The following is a 26,176-nucleotide window of genomic DNA, read 5'->3' as shown; positions in this document are numbered from 1 at the left end:
AGAAATTGTGCCCCCTTCTCTAAATGGTAAAACACCTCTGGCAGCCCATTGCCCTTTCTGTCCCAGCAGCTGCCGGATGCTCTGGGCATGCAGGATGGAGGGTCTGTCTTGGGCAAGGGGCAAGAATTCAGTGTTTTGCCATATTCACTACTGTGTACATGGCTTTGCCTTCGTTGCTGGTCTGAACCAACGTGGCACAACAGGTCTTCTGGTGGCAGCCCTCACCGCCCTGGCTGAGTGCTTTGAACACTTGCACACCTGTCTCGGCAATTTATCCTTTGGCCTGGGAGAGGGAAGGAAGTCCTTTACTTTATGGCCAGGGAATGGCGATCCAGGAGCAGCTTCGTTAGCTTTCTTTGGTCCACATAGCCTCTGGGTTTTTTGATAGTCTTCTCACTCTCCAAAAGTGAGGGCTTTTAATTTAAAGTCGAATGGTGGATAATTAATATTTTCCCCAATGAATTAAATTTTCTTTGACAATTCTTCTTGGTCCCTAAGCTTCCAGTTATACCTTCCACTGGCTTATTAACTACCAGAAGATATATCAAAGGCATTTTTGTTAAGATTAATCAAGAACGTCTTCAGCTTTTACTGAGTTAGACATACAGTTATATACAACAGCTTGATTTGAGATTTAATGACTTTGGGCCAGTTGACACACAATCCCCTGTATAACAGGAGTGAGCCTTTCTGGGTCTTTCATACCATAAACTTCAACTCAATAAATTTTTGGTAAGCAATAAATGAGCTAAGAGCACAGTATCAGGATTGTACTTCTGTGCCTCTGTCATTAATAGTAGTGGTTGGACCAGGCTAGAGAAACCAGATACAACAAAGCAAAATGCCTCTTATTAGCAAATTTACATCCCAAGGTAAACAATAGCATTTAATTTCATTTGGCAATGGAAGGGCCCTGTGGAAAGGCCAGCGACTGTTATGTGATGGAAGATCAATTACTGCTGTGTCTCCAGCACAATAATGTCTTTCCCAAACATAAAAGGTCATTCAAAAAGGTTGTATTCGCCTCCAGCTTTTCAACTCTCAGAACAATGCGTGGGCAAAGCAAGAAGCAAGAAGAGCTGTCTGGAGCAATTCCAGCATTGATGGCAAAAGAAGCAGAGAAGGATTATGTAGAAGTCACAGCTAGGATATGGTATAAAATGGTTTTTATGCCTATACTGCTCGGTGGATGATAGGGGAAATCACACGTTCATCACCATATGAAGCAGGTGACAGTCCACAAAAAAGACAGAAAAGGTGATCCATTTAGATAGGAGGGTCACCACAACAGTACCCTATGTCACCAGTTGCGATAGTAGAGTAGAGCAGACAGGCGGAGGGGCTGTAAGAAATCCACATTTGCTGGTGCGCAGGGTATCCGTACAGACAGCCCCAATACATGATCTCCTGGGAGAGAAATGCAGCCTGCCTTTGGGTCTAAAGCAATTGCTTGTTCTGCCGAGATTTTCTGCTGCCATGAGTTTCTGTGAGACAGCAGCTGTTGGATTTACAAACTGATCTTCATACCTTTTTCTTGTTCCAGTCTCATTATTTTCTATTCCAGGCACAGGAATTTTGCTCAGATAAAATGCAGTTACGCAGCAGACTCCAAACTGTTTTTCTACCTCGTTCCTTTTACAAACCCAACAAACTAACACGATTGTGCACTGAAGTCTGAAACGCTGTCCTTGCCTGGGTGAGAAGACAAATGGTTAAACAGTACAGCAATAGTAGTTTACAGCCTAGGACAGGAAAAATGAGCAACACTGACTAAAACGTGGGAGAGGGAAGGGGAACAAGCATGGAGGAAACATTTACGATAGGGCACAAAACGCCTTGCGCTGGCATAGGACATTTGATGGACCATGTGTCATCAAGAAGCCTCGCTGGCACGTTGTCCAGAAGCTACCACCTGGGGCCAGGACAAGTCCCTTTGCCCACTCCCGACACATTGCCACAGCCAAAAGGAACAACTCTCAAGAAGTTTCAGTGCACTTCAGACAAATGAACAATACATTGAAAGTTTACAGAATCTGGAGACCAACTTTCAGATGGGCTTCATGTTCCAGGAGCTGTCCTGGCCAAAGTCCTATTCACCCACTGAGTCATCTGCGGTGTTGTACACAACCTGACCCAGCTGGAGACAGAAGGAGATACTGCGACCCTGGCAACATGAGGCTGGCCTAAAAACAGAGAAGACAGTGGATATTGGCAATTGCAAACCTCAATTCCCTTTGATTTACGCATTCTTCTTCCTTGAAAAAAGTTAACGGGTCTGTTATGTGGAGTTTACATACTTCCTTTCCTCTAAAGAAACCATAAGCCCCCATCAGACTGTGCTGAGCACCAGCGAGCCTCTCTGAAGCTCTCCTGCCGAGGACTGCTGGTGGGCGCCAGTCTTCACTGTTGCCTCTAAGTTGAGCCACGGGACTTCAGTGGCAACACCGGCACATATACTCAGCCTGCCATCCTCCCTTAGCTCTTACTGAACACTGCTCTGCTAATATTTGGGTTTACTTGTTAGAGCCTTCCAGCACATCCTTATGGGCAACTTAAGAACACACAGGCTTTCTTCATTAGCACCTAAAGGCAGGCCTAGGACCATAATGCCTCTAGTAACGAATGCCTAGTATATTCCTCAGATAGAACAACTAACCAACCACATAGCCCTTGTCATTTTGAAGAAAAAAAACAAAAAACAAAAAACTTGTAATTAAGATACAAATGTATTTTGCATGTTTTGTGAAAGGTGCAATACTTACAGGAAATAATCTCATGCTATAACCACCTAAACTCAACTTTATGGCTTGGAAAAAAGACATCAACTTAAACTCACCTTTGGATTAATGTCCTGCGTGAGCCAGGATGGCTAAAAAGGAATCTGCTTCTGATGGATTACTGGATTAATAGCACTTTTTGTGGGGATTTACGGGCTGCTCAGGCTCTCCCAAAAGTACTCTGAGTCACTAACCTGCACAATATCTTTACCCCAGCAATAAAGCCAATCTGCATCCCACTGGAAAAACACAGTCTGGTTAAAACCCCTAAAAGCTGGCCATTCATCATACAGTACTGATTTCATCATACAGTACTGAGGAAAAAAAAAAAAAAAAGGAAAAAGTGTGCGATTAAAAGAAAGTAACTCAGAGAAACATGTTCAGCTCACTTTTGAAGAGTAACAGGGGAGTGTTGGATGACAGCAGCCAGAGTGGAAGTTCTGCTCCATCTCCTTATACTAATGAGGATCTTACAGGCATTAGACCACCTCTGTTTATGTGTCCTCAGCCCAACTGCTAAAGTTTCAGCTGTCACAAACACCTTTTTCTTAGGCAAGAAATGGCAGAATTAGCTATTCAGCTCTGATAGGAATTGGTTTCTTCACTAACTTTTCAAAAAGATTGATGCATCTTATCAGTTTAAATAAAAAGGTTTACAAAAGATTTCATACAATACTTCTTTCACACGTCTAGAAAATATGCATGAAATATCCATTATAATGTGTTGAACACCTCACAAAGCTTTTCTGTCCTTTTATTTTTTTTAAATGATGTGCTTTGACATCAGATTCTTTACCTAAATGAAGTTCAAATGGAGATATTTATACAAAGCAGATTACAAATTAGATGGCTTCATGGCTGTGCTTGGATATTACCTCTGACATCAACTAGTGTTAATTCTGCTGCCTTACTGAGAGAAGCAGGTGGAAAAAGACAGCAAGCTGGGTCACGGCTCAACACTTGCAGCACAACAAAACTTCACCCACAAGCAAGGTTTGACCAAATTATCAAACAGTAAGCAGCAGACACTCAAATGAATCATAAAAAAGCCCCCCAAACAAAACAGAAGTGCCCCCCAAAACACCCCATGATAGACTTGCTATAAAAACTGAGACCGTAGGAACATGTTCCCTGGAGGACAGAAGAAAAGCAACTAAAATTACTCCTGCCACTCTAATCACAAGTTTTTTGTGTCATTCAAAATGCTATACAGAGTTAAGCATAAGGCTGCTAACTTAATATGGCACAGATCAATGAAAAGGGGTAACTGGGAAAATGAGGCTGAAATACCGCCAACTGAATGACTGTGCTGCACACACTAGCTCAGAGCTACTATTAGGAGGCCACCCCTACCCGCAAGGAGAGGACAACGATGCCAGCCCCTACCCCTCACTGCCCACATGGTTTACTGGCTCAAACTGCATTGAAGAAGTTGATTTGTGGTCCACTCCAAGGCACCAAAATAGCATGCCAGGCAGCAGCTGTCAAGCGTCTGCAAGTACTCTGACAAGTACAGGATCTCTCCTATAATTATTAAAGAGAAAACAGTTGATCAGTGTAGGAAAAGATTTAAAGCAAGGAAATCTCACAGTGAGAAATACCCAAACCCATGAAGAGTGGTAGCACTGGATACTACAAATAGACTAAAATGCTATATAACCAAGAAAACTGTTTGTGTTCATAACTACTGCCGGAGAACACACTTAAATCTACTCTAAAAAAAACCAACTAGTTCATGAAAGCATTTATTTTAAACGCAGTATGCATAGATAGTTAAGTTCATCAGTAGAAGTTATTTTTTCTTTTACAGCTAAAGAAACCGCTTACTGACAAATATCATGAACGTCAATTCTGATGTTAATCAGCCAAGGAACACAGTAGCTCCAAATTCAAAGCCTGTTTTTTAATTAGAGGAAAACTGTTAGCAGCCATCCGTGTTGGCAAATAAGTTAACTGCCAAAATGAAAATCACATTCTCTAGCATTAGCAGCTTAAAAACGAGCATAAAAATGGATGAAAGAATGAATAAAATGTTTCAACATTTCTGGATCTTAAGCTACGTCCCACCAGATAAGGTCAAGTTCTGCTTTAGAAGTTGTTCTCTCCTTGGGGAGGATGATTTAAATTAGATTTTGGTATTTCCTCCTCTTCAATTTTCCTTTTGGAGCACGACTTTAATCATTCTTTACTGTCTGTTTTCTGTATATTGGTAGAGCCTATTCTTCTAAATAGTGTCAAATTCTGTTGGCTTCAAGTGCTACAATGACACATGTAAAGCAAAACAAATAAAGATATAAGGTTTCATGTTGCAGCATTGTGGACCACTGTGCTCAAGTTCAGAACGCAAAATTGTAACAAGTGATAAGAATGTAGTCCTTGCCATGATATAGAAACAAGCTACTCATTAGTTACCATTCCTATTGTAAAAATGTTTATTCAACCGCAAATATTGCTTCTTATTCAAATTCTTTCAACAAATGCAAAACAGCTTTTTGGTGGTAAATAGCAGGTATTTATTTGAAATGAAAAAAATACTTAAGTACCTGAACTATTGCATTTAATCATGTATTGTAATTGTGTTACTCTACCTTTTTGCATTGGAGACAAATATACAATGAACATTCAGATATCACAGATTGCACACTAGATAGTAAATCTTCAGGCCTTTTACATAACCACCAAAAAACAGATATTGGATTCTGCAATATAGTACAAAATTCCACACTCCAGTCTTAGCCAGTTATCTTCAATTTACTCCTGATGCTGTACAAATAAATGGCCATTTAACTAGGGCTTACAAGTTAATAACAGGACAAAAAAAATATACATTGCACTGACACAAAAAGTCAGCTGTGTTAATAGTCATGCAACAAGTAACCAAACTTGCTGAAATTAAAAATACTTTCTAAAAACAGTTTTAACTGCATAAATATTTTATACACAGTTCATTTACTGAAACAAAAGGAGTCTTTAAATGATACAAAGCAAATATAAGTTTCTACCAATTTTATACATAAGAAAGTGCAAAATAACTTATCTAAAGTGTTTTGCTATTGAACTGATGACTGTGGGCTGGAGGCAGCCAACCCCCTCTCATAAGCATGACATTACAGTTGCACACTACATACAAATGTTAGAGTACGTGGATAAGTATACTACAAAGAACAAGGCAGGAGAAGACATGTGAGGTACTTGCAGAGAGAATACAGTCTACTAATGTTAGTGTACATGAGTATATTTTTGCCCAACAAATTTTTACATGGAAAACAAAGCAAGTATTGGCATTAGAAGCTTAAAAAAAAAGAAAAGAAAAAAAGAAAGAAAGAAAAGAAAAGAAAAGAAAAGAAAAGAAAAGAAAAGAAAAGAAAAGAAAAGAAAAAGAAAAGAGCCACTCCCAAGTGAACAAAACAGTTGCCCACAGCACCAGCTGCCAGAGGAAATATGAGCAGGTGGTTTTTTTTTTTTCCCTCCACCTCCTAAAAGCAAGAATGTGTTTTTCGGAACAGTGCGGCAGAGAAATTAAGTCAGAGGGTTGCGATTACTGGTTTGCAAAATGCAAATTTGTGTTAATTAATAATTCACCTCTACACTACAGAATTTGTAAAGAGTAATGACCGTGGATTTTTAGTACGCTGCCAAATGTAAAAAGCGTAGAATAACACTGGTACAACGTGCCTGTGTAGTTAAACATGGTTAACTACATCTCCACTTATGGCCCATGATCTTAACGACCCCGCATTAGTACTAAATGCCAACTTTTTGTTTTAGTGTTTAGATTATATTAGCGTTATTGTCAGAAGCCCTGTTTTCATTAGGATTTAATCACACGGCTGGAAAAGTCAATTAAGTTTCAGTCCATAGAAAACAATTTTTTTCTTTTTTTTAAACACGGTTTTGATTTGAAAAGTGGAGGCAAGGGGAGAAAACTCTGTGGACTCAAGGGCATTTAACAGGTGTTAAAACAGCCTTTTCTTCAAGCTGGAAAGGTTCAGGCCATGAGCCTGTGTTTTGCCCCATTTTGGGAAGGGTCAAGGCAACATTACAGAGAACAGCTGAATACAGGAATTCAAGCGCTCCACACACTCCTACTGAGGATGTTTTGTTTGTTTGCTTTTAAGGACAAATCTATCAAGGTAGCCATGCAGAGTGGCTACTTGATCATCACAGCTTGGATTCAAAGGGGATCTATTTGGGTCAGCTAATCTAAATAAACCTGCATTTACTCAACAGTGTGCAAGGGCTCTAAAGAAGCCTTTCTGTTCATTTGGGGACCTAGTATACATACCAAAACAGGAATTTATCTAATTTTACAGACCAGCACATACATAATAAACAAACATGTATCAAAATACATATTTAACCTTCAGTGCATAAACATGTGATATCAGGGTAAATAGTAAGTGGTCAGGATTAACAAATTATTCACCGCTAGAAGCTCAAATCAAGAGAAGACAGATGTGCCCAGGCAGCGCCAAGGACCCTCTGAAAGAAGCTCACACAGTCCTAGGGGGTCTACCATTTTTAACGGTGCAATTTGAAGGACAGTGTCAGTTTTAGCTACTTGCTGCCCTGGGGCCAGACTCTGCTCGGATCATACCAGTGAAGGATAATCTCATTGCTTGGAGTGAAAAAACACAGAAACGCCAGTGGAGCAAGAGCTGAGCCATGACCTGTCTTCTGTTGGTTTGGGTCACATCCTTACCATTATTTAAAAGAATCCATTGTGAATATACCTAAATCTATATCAGTTTGTCACCCATTTACAAAATATATACACGCACATTTTAAAAAAAAAACCACTGTCAAGACCTCGTTCAGAAAATAAGTCCATGGGCCTGATGCATGTGTTCCATTCTCAGTGGATGTCAGTGTCTCTACTTCATCCCACACGTAGTGCAAAATAAATGACCGAGTAGTTAAAAAAAAAAAAAAATACTGCTATTAAATTTGTATTAAAACTTAAAAACGGTAAAGGAAATCAACTGCTGTCCTCAAGTTGATGCCATGTACTGAAATGCGAAGACAGGCTTTAGAAGCAATTCTGACATTATTAATACTACCCAGTAACAGAGCAATGACTATGTTGTTCCATATATTTTTTGAAAACATTTTTTGAAAAATTGCTACAGGACAACAGTGGTTAATTTTACGCACAGGAAATTAATTCTGTAGCTATATGCAAGCCAATTGCTATTGACTAAAGAAGGTAAAAGCTGGTTCTTGCACTGCATGAATCAGCTGCTAACGAACATTAAGTAATTAACAAAACTGCAGCTCTGACATATGTATAAAAGAGGCCTCATTAAATATGAACAACACTGAAGTGGTAAATAGTTTGGTATAAAATGCAACAAAAGTGTACAATTTAGTTCCTGGTTATCTTACAGTTAGAATAAAATACTCCAAGTCCTATTCTCAAAAAAAGTTCTCTTTTGAAAAATCCATGAAATTCTATGAATAGCCTTATTTAAATTAAGATACTGTGGGCAACTGAAAGAACAAACATGCACAGACTGGATTTTTAACAGAAATACACATAATGCCTTTGAGGTTTTTTTTTCTTTTTTAAACATTCATATTTAAGTTGATAGATGAGATAAAGATGACACACAAAGTATAGTGGTTAATCTGAAGTCCCATGTAACAGGCAGTTAAGTTCATAATTAGATAAAAAGGCCATTATACCTATTTACAATATACACAGTTGCTTGCGAAGAAGGCAGATTTACAACTATCTTCTAAAAAGCCTTCCCCTTCCCCCCTCCCCCCAATAAAGATGACTAGCTCTACAAAAACAAGACAAGAACTGGTGGTTAGAATAAGTGAGGATTTTCTTGATAGCCATATCAACAGAGAGATTTAGAGGTTGACAGTTTTATTGTATTTGTAGTCATCACTCATGTCTTCCTGGGCCTTGTTCTTCATTTAAATATTCTGTTAGCCTCATATACCTTCAATCAACACAAATCAATTCAATGATCCCTTTTACTTTCAGTGCTTAAAATGCAGTATAAACTTAAGTGTAAACAGGCAATATTCTAATCCCTTCTGAGCACTGCATGATCCGGTGATTCGTTCTTGGAGCGATGGCGGGGCTGGACTGGGTTCCCTGGGGCTCCGCTCTCCGTTTGCCGTTACCCTGTCAATTCCTGGGCCCTTCCTCCAAACCCCGCTCATGCTGCAGGTTGTAGTAACAGTTCTGACAGACCCTGACCGGTGATGAAATCTTCAGGCGCTTGATTTCGGACTGAAACCGACTGCACCTGTAGAGGAAAACAACACTGTGAGCATAGGTCCTCTGCCAACCTGGCCATTTTTTATCCTGGTGCGGAAATATGTGTCAAAACTATCGTAATGACTTAAACACCAGAAATCTGTTCAAACATATCTTGATGGACAAACACAGCACAATGTGGCACAAGCAGATTTTAACATGCGTGTTCATCATAAAATCAATGACGTGGTTCTGTGCGCGAGGTAGCTTAAAAACAGCAGTCACCAGTTTAGACTCAGAAATTACAGCTACAGAGCTGAAGTTGTAAATACTGTCTCCAACCCAACGGACCAGAGATGAGTCTCCCACTTCCACTCCTGACTAAGGGGAGCTCATGTTCATCCTCTGTGTCATATATTTTCCTATCTGAGGTTGCATGCTCCTGGCTCCTAAATCAGCACCATTAGCATTGCACCCAGTTTAGATTATGACTGTGTTGCTTGCAGACTGACAAGAAGAACAATTTGCTGAAAAACAAGTAATTTCTTTTTTCTTTCACAAAGTTAATTTGTCTAGAGTTGTCTAGAGACTTTGCTCTCTCAAATGGGCAACCAGGAGGTTTCCACACTGCAAACATTTAATTCTTTGTTGATAGCTGTTGAGTTAACTGTTTTTATAAAGGGCCTGATCTGTCTCTTCTAGTTTTCCCCTGAAGTTTTGACAGTGCTGGTGTTTTCTTTACCAGCTCTGCTTTGGCAAAGAAGTAGAAAACCTCAGTCTGTCAGCAGAGTTCAGTGACATGCGACAGCTTTACCCAGCCAAAAATTCTGTATGGAAAAGAGTCCAAAGGAAACTGTTGGCTGACTTACTTCTGGCAGAAGAGCTGTCCACAGTTCCTGCAATGGTGACGCCTCTCAGTGAGGGAAAAACGGACTGTGCAGCCCGAACAGCTGTCTCCCCCCTCGTCCTTCACCCAGTGATCGGCTGCAGATCGGCCAGGCTGATCGCTTACAGACCAGCTGAACACTCTGCCCCGGCCATCCCCAACCAGAATTCTGCTGTGATCCCTGCAAGAAAAAAGCAAAAACATTGCCACAACAATTCTGGCACAGCAATGCACATAGGCTGATGACAGATTTTACACATTAGAATATTTAATAATGTTAAACTATGGCTGCAGTAACTAACATTTAAGTTAGCCTGGTAGGACAGAGAAACAGAACTATGATAACACTCTATAACATATGGTAGTTGAAATAAATCTAATTATTTTAGTATTTTATTATCTCTGTCCTTGAACAAAGCTGTTCTAAAGAGAAGCACCTCAAAACAGCGTTACACAAAGGATAATGGCCGGTTCATACTGCATCCACTGTCAAAGCGGAAAAAACATTTCAGGCAACCAGTTGTGAGCTACTCACTTAGAGATGCCTAGCGCAGTGATTTCTGCTGGATGTGCGTTGTCTTTGCGATCAAATGCTGTGTGCATAGTTAGTTTGCTCCTAAACACTAACTGACGCTCCCATCTGTATCCTAGAAATGAAGTAGGAGGGGAAAAAGCAAGCTTACTTGGTCTCGTTTTTATTTCACATACACACGCATGCATAATTTTATAAAAAGAAAGAATCATCATCTTCCCAGAGGCAGACAACTCTCTACAACTCAAGCTTTGCTTACTGATAATACATTTTCAACTGCTCCCCAATGCACATAAGAAAAGAGAGGACAGAATACAAGGCAAAGAGCCTTCTAGTTGCCCAAAGTCTAGCTGAGAGTTGCAGAGGATGGTAACATGCATAGGTGAACCTTGTACCAAAGCACAACAGGACTAAGGTAGGATTGCTTCGTTTCTTAGAAGTCAGACTCTGATTTCAAACTGAGGGGAAATAGAGCTTCTTAGGAAAAGCTTGAACAATATGCAACCTTGGCATACAAATTTTTCTCTTCCCTGCTTTGGGATTTATCAGCCACACATGAAGCCCAACTGACTAGGGAAAAACACCATTTAAAGACATCTGTTTCCTAGGCTGTTATACTGTAAAATACAACACTGCTCCAAGCAGCAGGGACAGAGAGGGAAACCTTAGGGGTAAGTGCCGGCAGTACATTTATCTGACAGAGGCAGTGTTCCCAATTTTGTTTACCTGGTTTAAGCTTGCTGTAGTGCCGTGCTTCAGCATAGCTGGGGTGTGGGTGGTTAACCTGAGCATGGGGATGCACTTTTGCTTGTCCCTCAGAATAATTCACAAAGATAAAGCCATCTTTCTCATCCAGGCTGAGCTGGTCCGACCAACGCCTTGAGTCATCAGAGCCGCTGTCTGCTGACCATGCTGCTGCTCTGTTCGATGACGACCTTGGCCGGTGGCTGGTGCTGCTTGGTTGACTCTGACTCTCCTGCGGTTTCATGTCCTGGCTGATGCAGGGATCATCTGCCTCGGAGTCACTGCTCTCCTCTTCCTGAGCTTCCTGTCCTGGATGGTGCAACAGGAGAGCAAATGATATTAGCAAGACTGCTTTACTGCCTGAGCTTTTTTCCTTTTCAGCAGTTGCGCTATCTGCAACCCGACAGGTGCCACCATGGCACCACCCGCACACCAGCCTCTCAACGTCTTTGCAGACATCCAGCTGCATGGCTCTTACTATCGTAAATACCAGCAGGTATCACACTGCTCATCTTTTTGCACCAGTCTGTCACAAAACAGCACACCTTAGCTGTAGATATTTCCTACAAGTACCACTTCCTCTTAGTCCTTCTGGGGTAGGCTATGGTAGACACACTGAGCAAATGTTTCAAAAAATGCCCAAGTTCGCAAGACAAAAAACCTCCTGCTGCCTTTCTGCAAAGCTTACACAACCAAATGCACTAAACAATGGCGAGAACCAGGCTGACTGAGAAACCTGATACATATTTGTTAATAAAAGGTTTTACTAATATAAAAAAATGCAATTGCCAAATATGTTTACATTTCTAGTGAAAAGAAGGAGATGTATTTATATATTAGTATCATAAGATTCTGATCCAAATCCAGATCATCTCTACAACATGAAGAGAGAAAGACAAACTGGGTAAACAAATGCCCATTAAGGATGGACCAAATTATTCCTAAAAGGGAAAATGATACAGCCAGTATTGCTTGTCTAAAAACACACCGTTCCATCATTAGGTTTTAGCTCTGCTATCATGCTATGATTTTATTTAAAGAAATATTTAGCTTTTTGACAATGTTAGCATTCATTGGGTACATTCGTAACAGAAGCAGCCACACAAAGAAAAGTTTATTCTAAACACAAAAAAGGTAGGATGGGTATGATTTCTTCTTATTCATAGCAGTATAAAACTAGCATAAGGAAGGTACTGAATGAAAACTCTTTTTTTTTTTTTTTTTTTAATGTACGTGGGATGTCTGTTCTATGTCAAGACAAAATCTGTAACATCCATTCTGCATTGTATAATCACAGGATTTTACCTATATGTAGAGAAGGTCAGATAAAAGACAAATACAAAACACTTGTCAGGAGACATACCTATTTGTGCTTCCTGACAATCCTCTTGCATTTCTAGCATCTCCACAGGCTCTGGAGCTGGTGTTTCTGGTACTTGCAAAAACTCCATCCGCCAGAACTGGAGGGACAGGGGAAAAGCACATACTGAACTCTTAACTTGCTTCCGAGCTATTTCTAGAGTTAAGACAGCTTATTAGAACTGTGAATCTGCACTGATAGCGTGAGAGACAGGTCACATCTCCATTCTGAGTCCTGTTTTTAGTCAGTAGATACTATAGGCAGGAATCTATGTTCATGCCTGAACCACAAGTGAACAAGGCATGGGCTATTATTTAAGACCTTAGCTGCTCAAATCAAAAATCCACTCCATACTGCAATTTGACCAGTAGACTCTGCGTAAGGCAGACCCAGGACTGCACATAAAGTGTCAAAAAGCGGGTTAGATGCTGCTAAGTTCCTGATTTCTTCCTAGGCAACAAATGAATTTTCCAAAGGTGCGCAGAATAAAATTGGAGAATGAAAGCTACCGTCTGCAGGCAGAAAAGTTGGCAACCAAAAAAAGTGATTGGACTAGGGCGGGAAGGAAAATGCATCCTTCTAACTCTTGCCAGTTACCAGATCACAGTGGATGCCTTGAAAAGGAGAGGAAAAACTGGAAGACTCTCAGCTCACTGAAAGAATTTTCCATGAATCTTCAATGTCTATTTAACCTGTGGACACAGTACACACTACCCTGTGCGGAAATGGCACAATCTGATTCCAGCACCAAAAGCAGCCTGCATTGTCCACCTAACCTGGATCTCCCTCCTTCCCACAGGGCTCATTTGTTTGGGTGGAGCACACCAGTATAGCAGGACTGCTTTTGGTACTGGCCAGGGCACTATGCTGCACAGACGTGACCTCCCTACCTACTACTAAGGAGTATATTTATTTCTCCAAGCAGCAGTTGCTGGTACTTACCCGGACAACTCCATCCGAGTGTCCCGTCACGATGACATTCTGGGTATCCCACTCGTTCATCTCTGACACAAAGCAACACATGATTTGCTGGCTTCGGCCAGTGAACGTGTTCACGCTTGCAGTAGGGTTGCCGTTAATACTCCACACATGGATGTAAGTGCCAGCACATGACACAATGTCCCCCTGGAAAGACAAGTAACATCTCCATATTTCCATGCGAGTCTTCTTTTTTTTTTTGCCACAAAAACATAGGCTGAATTTATTTGTATAGTTCAGTGTCCAAACAGGAACTTTTCAGAAGTTCTATATAAGCTGAGTTTAGCTACCTAAATAAAGCTTCAGGATGATATGCATTTTTAAAATTGTTCATAGAAAACCAAACTTAGTAACAACTTATGTGCTGTATTTATAGCATATAGAGAGTAGACTAACTCCTCCACCTTTCACAGAGGGACAAATCAGAGTATTTTCAGTACTTTTCCCCCACAGTTTTAAAATAATCCAGCTCACATTGCCTCCACTCTTTTTCACAAGCATCTACTGCCTTAAATTTCATTTGTTTCCTTATCTGGAAAAGACCAAGGGATGGTTTGTACTTCAATTAGCACAGAGGGGAAGTAGGAACCTCACTAAAAACAACACTGACATTACAGCAACTGGATTGGCAGCTAATAAACTGTGCCTCTTGCTTTGCCCTCATTGCAGTACAGCCTCACTTTATCCCAAGTTCAACCACTAGCATCAGTTCAGTTGCAAACTACAGCCCTGATGGACCCAGCTAAATAAAATCTCAATTCAGGTAAATGCTCTGATGTGCATGGGAGCTGGATGAATTGCAACTCGTAACTTATAGCACCACCAGGGAGACAAGCTCTTAGGATATGCCTGTTTCCACTACTGTTGTAACTGCAGCTTTATCTAACATACCTTCTGCTTGAAATGAAGCATAAGAGAACAGAAGTCAACCAAGGTTACATATCAAAATCTTTTCTTAGCTGCTGTGGCAGGTTTGACAACTCGCTCTGAATGTTGCGCTAATTATACTGCTGCTGGCCCTGTTAACAGGCCCTGTTGGGCTCAAACTGCTCTGCATGGAACAGGCTCATGAGCACCTCCAGACAAAAGACACAATTTATTCCCTAAAGCACATAATATAATTTTAAGGCGAGTTACACAAGTTTCCCCAAACCTACAGAAGAGCCTAGTTGGTTTTTCTTTGGGTTAGCAATCTCAGGCTCTTTGTGAATGGCATTTGGTTCTTACCGTTAATTCATTTATACAGAGAGCTGAAACTGGAGCCCTGTGACCTCGAAGTTGTGTTAGAAATGAAAGTTTATTCAAATCCCAGATGATGCAGGTGCGATCGCGGGACCCACTCACAATTATGTGATAAGCTAGTGATGCTGTTAAACATGTGACAGTGTCAGTATGACCGAGTAATGCCTGCAAAACAAAAATCAGGAACAATACATGGCGATCAGGAGAGAGCACAAAAATTATTACATTAAACCCATTTACCTAAAGAGATGCAGATAATGTAAACATGAATGATCCAATCAAAAGATTTAAATGGACTGATAATGAAAGTATTTAGACAACAAGAATTACCATAATCAAAGTTTTGATAGGAGTCATTCTTTTTTCCATTTAAAAAGTAATGTTAAAAGTCCTGATTTCAGGGGTTGAATGATATACAGCCTTCTGCCAAGCCCCCACTCTTCTCCCCCCCCCCAAACCCCCACTCATGTATACAAGAAAGAAAGGATGTGTTACAATCGATGAGTGGGGTTTTATAACCCAAAATAGAAAATCTGACCCCTCCTGCTTCCTCCAGCTACATTACTAGCCCATCTATAGGAGCAGTATATGCTCAGGCACCACCTGAAATTAGATTCCGATAATATAAATTCATTGTAAATATGAAATGGCTCCTATTTAAGCTTCTGCTGATATTTAAGAAAGACAAAGAAAAAGAAGAGAAAATTGCAACTGAAAGGGCAAAGTTAATTTGGAGGAGAAGAAAATTAGAGGCATCTACTTTGAGTAGATTCTGCTTTCACATTTTAGGCTTAACCTAACAACTGGACCAGGAGTCTGGAAGACAGATCAATTATTCCAGCTTAATGAGTTATAGCTTGTCAGCTGAGCTCCAGTAAATGACCGTGCAGATACTCTGACCTTATTTTTGCAAGTAGACAAAAGCAGAGCAACTTAAATACACTGCCCTGAAATTCAAGCTATCGTGTCCTGCACTGTTCATAAGTACCATACTTTGGAAACATGACTTTGGACAGTCACTTTTGGAAACTGTGAAAAGTTATGTAATAAATCCAAATTTCTTCTTGTAAGTTTGACTTGAAGTCTTCCTCTGGAAAATGTCCTGTTATTAAGACGCTAGCAGGAAAAATAATACTTGTAACCTAGCTACCTAAAACACTGACACAAAACTAATATGATATTTTAAGCCTTTTTCATAGATGCATAAGACAAGACTTCCTCTGAACATAGCTTTAACTGACTTAAAAGCACGGGTGCTTGCTTGTTATATTAAAAGTTGATGTGTTGAAGTAACAAAGCAAGAACAAACTAAGATGATCCTGAACAAGCAAACTCTGCTTCGCAAACATTACTGTCAGTGAGAAAAGAGTTTTATCCAGTAACCTAATTAAAATATGCCAACTTCTAAAAGAAAGAACAAAAATATTACCAAGAAAGCTATTTGAACTTGAACAGTTAAGATAGTCTCCCTTCCCTGTCCTCCCCAATACAGAGTTTACAGGTATATTTTATGTGCAACACCACAATAAAGCAGATTATTTCACACAAAACAGGACTGTAAACTTTTGTTAAGAGTGCCACCGAATTCCCCCTCTCCCCAAGTAGTTCCTGGTGATCAGCTATCCTTAAAAATGATGCAACTTTAAAGACATGCTTTGCTAGTTTCAGTGCAGGTCAGTACTTTGATTGCTTATTTCTCCGACTGTCTCCTGGAGTCATGTTTCCAGGCTTACTATGTAAGCAATACCCCTTCCATATCTCCTTTCACATCTGAACATAACTCACATATAAAACGCATCTTTATTGTATTTTACCTGTTTCAGTGTCAGGGCTTTAGCCTTTTCTTTGGAGACGCCCATTTCCCATACACACACCACCGTGCTCGTTCCTCCAGTGATAACTAGTTTGGGGTTCGGGCAAATGGCACACAGTATCTGACCCCATTCGGACAAACATTCATAAACAATCACTGCCTAAAAATAAAGAAAATGAAGACAGATTACTTGCAAAAATTAGTGCTTTGTCCTTTCAAAATGGCAGGGTTAGGGCTGGTTTTTTTGAAAGCCACCTTGCACAGTCACTATTGATTAATCGATCTATTTTCTGATTTACAATAGCTCAGAAGAGATGAGAAAGGCTTCGCTCGAACACTTGCATAGTTCAAACTGTGAAGAAATAGTATTAATCCATACCAAATGTTTATCAAACAATCGCACTGTAAAAGATATGAGAGCACAGGTGAATTTTCCTCTGTGCACAGAACACAGTGAGGACATTTCACATTTGCCCTCCACTCGCTCTGGCAATTGTGGTTACTATCATCACTCTTCTGCTTTCAAACTAGACCCTGGTGTTTTGCTGGGGCCAAATCCTCTACTGGTACCTGCAAGTAGTTTGGACGCTCATGTGTTAGATGCTTTCTAATATATAGGACACGGAGCCCAAGCTCCCAAATAGACTCACATGCTATAAACAAATGAATCAAGCATGCAGAAAAAGACAGTGAATGGAAAAAAACAAATGACTGTCTATTTTAGGGAATTAAAAAAAAAGAAAAAAGAAAAAAGTCAGCTGATCTTGCCAGCTCCCTGATTACAGTCAAGTCAGTTTTCCATCCATATCACAGCTGTTAAAGTGATTGATAATTTGTCTGTGTCAGATAAAAATAAAAGCCTGAGTGCCATCCTGCATGCCGGCCCATGACATAATTAAGACATTGTGGCTACCCCAGATACAGGTTTTACTCGAACAGAACCAGTTCCAACCTCTGCCACAAGATGGTTCTCTCTGGTGAGAGAACACCAGAGATGAGCTTTTACTGCGTGGATTTAATTCATTCATGTTTCATAATTTTTTTTAAAAAAATAGTGTAATTTGCTGGTTAATGTCATTCTTCTAGTGTTCTGATGGAGACCACTGGACAGGGAGCAATAAAACAAATGCTCAACAAGCAAAGATTATTTCATTCATATGTGGAATGAGCCTCCACCGTTGGAATTTTTCACTACAGAAAACCAATTTATTTCGTTAACATTCAGCACTGAAACAAGTTTCAGATCACAAACCTTGTCCGACTCGTAGGTGCCCAGTCTGCAGCTGAGATCTGCGTAGCCCCAAGCAAAAGTTTTATTCCATGTAGGCGGGATGAGAACCTTATTTTGCTCTACTGCCAGAATGCCTTTATCAGTGCACACAATCTGTCCCACAGGCTCTTTCAGCTCTAAAGGAGAAGAAATAGTTACCTTTGATGGCAGACACAGACAAGCCTCAGTACACTGTGCAGATTTGCAGTGGTCCCTCGTGATTCCATTTAAATGCCCCAACACTCCACAGAAACAGGATCCGTGTTGTTTATATTACACAAATCCAAGTTACAGCCGCAATGATGGCACCTTATGTGGTATTCCTAACGCACACACAGCTAAGCACCATCACTAACGGAGATGACACCCTGAGGATCTCTGGTAGCTCTGTTCCCACCTGAGTCATTGCATGAGCTGTCCTTCAGGCCTAATACGACCCAGAAATCATCTCTCTGATGATTATGGTCATTAAAGGTGATTGTACCATTTCCAGTACAGTTAAAAATACGTATTTTTTGGTACTGATTCCAACATCCAACTACTTTTTGGTCTCAGTGTAACTACCAGCAACAGCCTTTCCTGCCAGTAGTCTAAGCACTTCTTGGCGCTGCTGAGAAAGAATCCTTCTGCTACAGCAAAGCACAAAAACTGAGCCCAGCCAAGGCCCAGAAGCAAAGTACCCTGAATATTGTCTAGACACCTTTGGAATTGGCTTCAGACACAACCTGCTCAAATGAAAACTTTAAAGAGGTGCTTGGACCCAGTTTTATCCCTGTCTTTAAAAAAGTTACATTGAATAGGTACAGATTTGGTGCATCCCAAGCATACTTTAAGATAAGTAAGAACACAACGTTATAGCACTGGGGTATTTTAAGTGTCTTTGTCACAAAAGTATAAACGTTAGGAACATTAGGAAAGAAAACAAAGTAAAATACGAAAAGTGACTTTATCCTGCTGGAACTACAAATGCTCTAGGAAAGAAACAGGAGTTAATACGCTCATTTTCAGTTTTACCTTTCACTGGTGCAAGGGATGGCCGCAGGTTGTCTAAATGATGGAAAAAAATCTTGTCACTTGTAGAACCAGGGGGCACAGAGGTTCCCACAGCCTCTCCATTCACTCGGCTTCTAACACGCTTTGGTGGGTGTGGTTTTTTAAAGAGCTGAAATTCATCAAGAAATTACTTATTTTAAAATATCGCAGCTTTCCAAGACCATAAGCTCAAGAAGCATCAACGGTGTCTGATTTAGCTTCTAAAAATACACAGATCAGCAAAAGTTACTTAAATGTTTTCAGCATTCATGGCTTCACTATTCAGCATTCACTAATTATTTATGACACTTAACCATTTTAATAATGCTTCCATGAGTAATACAAAATCCACCTAGGATATAACGTGCAAAACATTTTTAAAACTACATCCAGTTGCAAAAACAGTTGCAGTAAAGCAAGCAAAAAATCCCCAAAGTGATACATAACATGGTGTAAAATTCCAACCTGTGCAAAACAAAAGCTCATTTTTGGCTTTGAAACAAACTGTGTCCCACAAACAGAAGCCCACACACTCGGAGGCAGTGAGACTACCAAAGAACAGAATAACTGCATGTGTGGGCAAGGCATTGGACCACATATAACAATTATAGACAAGAAACACATTAACTCGTAATTGTTTTCTGCCTGTCTTGTGATAGTGAGTCAGTGAATCTCCATTTTACTGCTTCAGTGCCAATTCCTGACATCTTGAGCAAAGTTAAACAAGCAGATCATTGATGATCATGGCTTATCAGAAACAATGACACACACTAAACTTTATCAAATTATAAATTCATTATAAACATTTTGATGGTAGATGCTATGTTGTATAGCATGCAAATAACAAACATAGCTTTCAGCAATATTTTGTAGATCTCAACTATCCTTCCACAAAAACACTAATATGACACTAAACAGAGAAGTGAAATTCGAAGGCTGAGAGAAAGGAATGCTATTTCCTTTAAAGTCCTTCGAGATGTGTCATCTATTTGCTTATTCAGGGTGGTGGGAACATGCATAAGCCTCAGGCAGTTGAGCTGTGAGTCTCTTTAGCCTGAGCGCCTACTTGGCACGCACACACTTTTTTACTACTTGTTATCCCTCATACCCCGCGTGCATGTGCAACAGGCCTACATGCCTCGGCTCTCCCTGAACTACAGCATCCCATCTGGCTGGCCTAAGAGAAGGGGAGAGAGGGCACATCGCATCACGTTCACATGAACAACTGATCTCAAAGTACTCCAGTTCCAGCAAGAAAAATAACTCCTTTCTCCTCTGAGTTACTGTTCCTCTTGGTTACTCTCCTCTGCCTCACCGGACTGTTTAGAAAGTGGGATCTCAGGATGCTGGCAGAGCCTGTGAGACCACTCCTCCAAACCTAGCACCAGCTCTCAAAGGTTTTGCATCCTGGCCTTAAAATAGGAAACTGAACTACCATGGGCATTTCTGGTGGGAAGAGGTATGATGAGGGGGATGCAGTCCTCTTGTAACACTTCCATGTGGCAAGGAGTGAAAAAGTGCCTAGCAGCCAAGTCACTGAGCTATCTTGCTCTAGATTCCTCATGGAAAATCAAAGAGGGCAATAACAAAACTCTAAGGTCACATGAAAACGTGCTTCAACAGCTTTCACTACCAAAAATGACTGAAGGAGAGGGGGCATTTCTCAAGACATTCAGGCTCCCAGTAATCCCATCAGTGATGCTGCTTCTATCAGTGCTGAGCACCTACTCAGCATTGCTAGTACTCTGGTGCCTCAGATCTCAAGGGCGTTTTGTCCTTACTCCTGCAAATCCTCACTATCTTCTGTAGCATTCCCACTGGGCGCCAAATTTCTCTCTAGTTACTGGTGTCACCCTCTTGGAGATGGATAGAAGTCAGCCCCGAGAGAAATCGGTGCTGGCACTGAAGGTAACGCCATCTTTGTGTGACACCTTGCTTGGTTGTCAGCACCACGACACCTACCTGTCATTGTGGATTTACGAACCAAAGCTCTTTCAGACTGACAGTCCTTTCCTAGGATATGACATTTTGACAGGGAGCAGAAACAGTAGTTGGGATGGTCTCCCCACAAGAAGAGGAACATCTGAATCAAGGACATTCAGTACACCATTCTTGGACCCAAAAACATATCATATGATAGAAATCTGAGAGTTTGAAAAATATATAAGGGATAACAGTCCAAAATAGCTCCAGTGACATAACAAAACTCTGAAGTGCTCCTGCGTTTACTGCAGCCTGCTATTTCCTCTAGTAAAACATCATGTGCTCTCTGGCAAGTCTAATCGTATGTTTGTCCTTAACAGACATCTTAAGATTCAGGCACTCACTTGGACTCAGCTGTAATGTCCTTCTATTGCCCTGCTCTCAGAGCCCAACCTTCAACTGTTCTTGCTTCGGCTGGGCCAGGTATGAGCAGCATTACTGTGCAGTCACTTACAATGATTACTTGAGAGGAGAAAACCCCGCCGCCACTACATAGAGTTTAGATTATCAAGAGAGAACAAGGAAGAAAAAGGAGAAAAGCAGCCACAAAGGGTAGGTAGTGATTTTTAGGCCTCCTCCCAAGCAATGAGACAGAGAGCTAGAAGTGGGTCCCCTCCATTTATTTCAAATAAACTGTTAAAAATCAGGTGCTCATTAAAAACTAACATTTGCCCTGTCACTCTCATCACTACTTCTCTGTTCATTTTTGCTACATTTTGAAATATGCTATGGCTGTGCTGGAATACTATGTGCTGTTGCAATCCGGAGTCCCCAAGAAGCGTTGGGAACCCAACACACTCATTCTTCTGATTTTGTTTTTCAAAGTTTCTCTATGATCTCTTTAAGCTTTATTTTAAGAGCATGAAGAAAAAAGAAAAAAGACATTTCCAATCTCATGAGCAAAACCTCAAGTTTATCTTCATCACATTTATGATTGAAATATAAGTGATTTCACATCACTGGAAATATATTTATGAACAAACTCTCACTCCCAGGAAATTTCATTCCTCAAGTACTTTCCTCTTCTTTATCAATGCATTATACAGTTCAAGTAGAATGTCATTAGGCAAATAAGAATTTTAAGAACAGTGTACCTGCTTTGGTATCTGCCCAAAGTTATTAATGAATCCAATGGTAGCTGTCTCTTTTAATGGATCGTTGATGTTATATATGTCCACTTGCCCCTCATAGAAGAGATGGTGAAAGACATTTACAGCTTCTACTGCAGCAGGACCTTGCTGTTTATAGCCAAAGATCAAGTCAATCCACTCATGCAGATGTGCGCTCACAAAGTCACATTCCAGAGCCTGAAATTCAAAGAGCAAGCATTAGAACTGACCACATCAGTCATTAGCAGAGTCTACTATGCCCACCATGAGGAAAAATGCAGAATATATTTTGATATACTCTTGATAAAGAATATTCTTGATAAATTTCTTATTAGGCTTTTCATTTAAACAGTTCTTGCCTCAACTAGCCAAAAAGGAAGTAGAGGAAACACCAGTTTTGCACATTTTTGCAATAATCAGCTATCAACCCAGAACTTATGCATTGGCAGTGACTGAGTGAATTGTGCTTAGCTTCCTATGCAGTGGAAACTCACAATTAACATTTTCTATTGTCATTATCAAAATGCAAATTACCTCCCGATGAACTCTGATAAATTCACGAGGATCTCCTTTTGCCCATGGGGGGAGTATTACATCTCCAAGCTTGGTGCCATTTTGTTTGCAACCTACAAAACAAATAAACAAATTGAAAACAAGAACTGAAACCGTACTGTAACAACAGCAGTGAAAAAAAAAACGCCAAAATCAAATCACAATGCCTTTCCTTCATAAAGCAAGAAATTTCTGTCTTTTCTTTAAAATCTAGTGTAATTTTTAAATGTCAGGTGATAAAGCCTGAAAAATTCTGCCTCATACATGGTTTTTTATGTTGGGTTGCTTGCAACAGTGAAAAAGCAGAGAAGAAGAATTAAAATATTCTTTGTTAAGACTTTTGAAGATGATAATGTTTCAAAGTATGCTCTTCAAAACAAACAATTTTTCTAGCTAGGGGAGTTAATTAGATTAATATTACTTTTTTTTTTTTTAATTAATTTACATGCTTCACAGCATACAGTCTGAACTCCAAATCCTTAGCTTCCCTAATAAAGTGCTCTTTGGAACATGGATTTGTGTCTTAATATTTCTATTTAAATACATTTACACTTTTCTCTTCCCATTGTGGGGAAGACCCACTGCAGTGCATGAAGGATAAGGAAAGCAGGCAGTAGAACAGCCTTTTGCAGCTATTGCAAGACTGGAATCTCACTTTACCTATTCAGCTTGCAGTGAAGCAGTCAGTCCTGCTAACAAGAGCTGCTGCCAGAGAAGCTGTCCATTTTGCAGTCAGAAGAATCACTGCAGTGAGGGTCGTTTCCTGATCTCTTTTGGACTTCCATTTTAGTAGTTATTCCATTGAATAAATGCGACAGCTCTAACTTAAGAGAGAACATAATTTCTGTATTGGGCATCTCTTTAGTGTGTGTATAGCAACGGACATGTCAGCTGGGTATATTTTGAAGAAAAATAAATCCTGACATGAAAGGGTGTAACATCAAACAGCACTGAGAAGCCTTGGCGGAACAGCATTTCATCCCAGGATTTATTTTCTTCACAATGCAAACATTCCATCTCAAGGAATGGAATTATTGTTTTACCCAAGAAAATGGCTACATTTCAAGGGAGTACAGGCTAAATAATTATTTACTGACATCAAAGAACTAGTAAGTACCTCTCACAAGCTTCACGCCCAAGGACATCAGTGATTTCCCTGGGCATGTCCTGGCCACATCCATTCGCCTGGGTCCAGGATAGCCCCTCCTCCCACTGTGACCATTAGATGGGGGCATGTTCCAATTACTAAAAATATGGGGGTTTTTATGTTTTTTTTTTTTTAAACACTCCCCAGTTACATTCCTGTGTTATTTTTGTTGCTGAGAGCCACTTCCACACTCTTATTAATTCTGAACACCATCAAATCTCCAAGTTCGCAGAAGCGTAGAAGCGGTACGTTGCTCCAAGAGAAACATTTTTTGCATAACCAGACTGTGAATATTTTCCCGTCTTTTTATTTTCAGGGAATGGTGGGGGGAGAGAGAAGGAGAGAATAACTATGAAGAAACATAAACAAAATATCACACAGTTTCTACCAGGAGATCAGAAGAAAATTTTCCTACTGTTGTTCCAGAAGGTCAGTAAAGGATTTCTAGTACTATGTCTGATGGTCACAGTCCAAAATTATCTGATATGGAACTAAATGGACCAGACCTCAATATTTTTTATGGTAACAGCCTCACACTTCTGTGTGAAATATATTTGGGAAAGGTATTGTAAAGGGCTTTTTCTTTTTCTTTCCTTTTCTTTTTTTTTTTTGGTAAGGTCATGCTTCTAACTTCTTATAATATATTTCAAATAAAGGATCTTAGGCTGTTAAAACTTATGACTTGATTAATCCTTATTATTAAAATTAGATTTACAGCACAGAGCTCAGGAGATACTGAAAACAGTGATACACATGCTAATGCATATTTATCTCATATGGCCAATAGGTGTGTGAAATTTGACTCCTGACAAATAATTATTACAGCGAAAGGTAACTGCTGCATTTCAACAAAACCTTTAGAAATATTTTAAGAGGAAGGTCTAAAAGTCAAGATGGTCAGTTTTTGCAAGGCTTAAAAAAAGTGTGATAAAGATTGTGAAGACCATCGTGGAGCTAAATGTTACACGCAGGAAAACACAAGGCACAGAAACTCCAAGTAAAACATGAGGCTTTGAAGGTTTAAAACCAGTTCACCACCAGCACCACAAACAAAAAAACCCTTTTCCCAATATTTAAATGTCCTGGTTAACAATTCTCAGAATAAACTTTTCCTTCACTGCTTAAAATGAACACTCACTGTTGGAAAATACCTTAAATCTGATAAATCTAAAAGAAAAGAAAATCTGAGGTACCATAGTTGAAATAAGAATTCTGACTATGCTATTCCTGATGAAACAACAAGCTCTGAACAATTCAGGCTTTCAAATATAACCCTGCATATAGTACATCAAGAAAAGCTAGCTGTAATCCTTATTATCCTTTAATGTGGGAATGTTCAAGTCATCCGTCATTTTCTCGTGCAGTCAAACACATCCTTTTCCGCGCCTGTTATGATACACTTCTCTCACATCAGACTGCCTGGTGCTGCTCTCACACCCGTAGCAATGCTATCAGCCGTTTCTGCCCACCTAGGTCAAAGTTGTTGGAATTGAGCAGGAACTCGGGGAGGTAGAAGAATTCCGGGATGAGCTCCTTGACGTCTGCCATGTTGTGCTTCGATGCCGAATACCAAGCCTCCCGCACGCTGTGAAACATTCGGTCGGCCAGGTCAAAGTGCCCACCCTGCGGGATGAAACAAGAAGCGTCAGCATCGGAGTATCTCTCAGCACAGCAGATCTGGCCATGAGCAATCTTCCTCTAAATAAAAGGATTTAAGCTATTGCATTATTTTTTTGATGTGCAATAATAGTAAACATAAAGCATCAAGATGCAAATCTACAGGATTTTAAAGGGAGATACATCTAGTCCTATTTCAAATTTTAGTCTCTTCTCTCTCAGTGGAAACGCTGCTCCAAAGAAAACAAGTATTCTTGTCTGATGGCTTCCATCTAGGAAAATATTTAAAATGTAACGTTACAAACCCAGCTGATTTTCAAGTTGCCTAAAGATTATGGGCTGTACAAATGTTTGCTTAATTTAACACTCAGTACTACACTGGCTCTTTGGAGGGATGTATTTGATTTTTCAAAGAAACATCAGACACCCCAGGACAACAATTGCTCAGCTCATCGTATTCAATGAGAACGAAGCAGATTGATCACATTTTTTAAACAGGTTTCAAATACACAGCAGGAAGGAAACAAAGTGAAATCTCGCACTTTTTACCTGCAGCCGTAAAAATATCTGAGTAAAGGGTTCCATCCGGACAAGATAGGAAGCCACTATCATGGCAGATGAATAGTGGGTCCCATAATGATAAGCTGGAGTTTCCCCTACAGAAGATTAAAAATCATAAACAGAGAGGAAATAAAGCAGTCCAATGACAGAATCAGCGCTAAATGAAAGAAATTAATAAATTGAAGTAGTGCTGCATTGTAATAACTCTGTGACCCTGAACCCATTTAAAATTGGAATTTGTAGTTTTCATTCTTGGGGAAGCGAATGTCTGCAAACCTTACGTTTTGTCACAGCCAACACTTAAGTTTTGGCTGCAATCCAGTAGCTGTAACTCAACAGGCTTCTGCCCAGCAATACTG

At 40.1% G+C, this 26,176-nt stretch overlaps 1 protein-coding gene across 3 annotated transcripts in view; it reads right to left on the bottom strand.

Moving 5' to 3' along the window:
* Positions 1–5,197: 5,197 nt before the first annotated feature.
* WDFY3 (WD repeat and FYVE domain containing 3) overlaps positions 5,198–26,176 on the bottom strand; it is a 197,966-nt gene continuing 176,987 nt past the window's right edge. For all 3 annotated transcript variants that reach the window (XM_067297390.1, XM_067297391.1, XM_067297392.1), the window contains 14 exons: positions 25,806–25,912; positions 25,109–25,262; positions 22,475–22,566; positions 21,926–22,138; positions 18,831–18,978; positions 17,799–17,953; positions 16,548–16,706; positions 14,719–14,898; positions 13,456–13,638; positions 12,517–12,613; positions 11,136–11,462; positions 10,413–10,524; positions 9,861–10,058; positions 5,198–9,040 (listed from right to left, as the gene is read on the bottom strand). In XM_067297390.1, the coding sequence (XP_067153491.1) occupies positions 8,920–9,040; positions 9,861–10,058; positions 10,413–10,524; positions 11,136–11,462; positions 12,517–12,613; positions 13,456–13,638; positions 14,719–14,898; positions 16,548–16,706; positions 17,799–17,953; positions 18,831–18,978; positions 21,926–22,138; positions 22,475–22,566; positions 25,109–25,262; positions 25,806–25,912 (2,246 nt within the window). In that variant the 3' untranslated portion in view covers positions 5,198–8,919. The remainder of the gene's footprint in view (positions 9,041–9,860; positions 10,059–10,412; positions 10,525–11,135; positions 11,463–12,516; positions 12,614–13,455; positions 13,639–14,718; positions 14,899–16,547; positions 16,707–17,798; positions 17,954–18,830; positions 18,979–21,925; positions 22,139–22,474; positions 22,567–25,108; positions 25,263–25,805; positions 25,913–26,176) is intronic.

Source organism: Apteryx mantelli, chromosome 5, assembly GCF_036417845.1.
Source record: "Apteryx mantelli isolate bAptMan1 chromosome 5, bAptMan1.hap1, whole genome shotgun sequence".
NCBI lineage: Eukaryota > Metazoa > Chordata > Aves > Apterygiformes > Apterygidae > Apteryx > Apteryx mantelli.
Note: the sequence above shows the minus strand (reverse complement) of the source record. Positions and strands in the feature narration are given on the sequence as shown.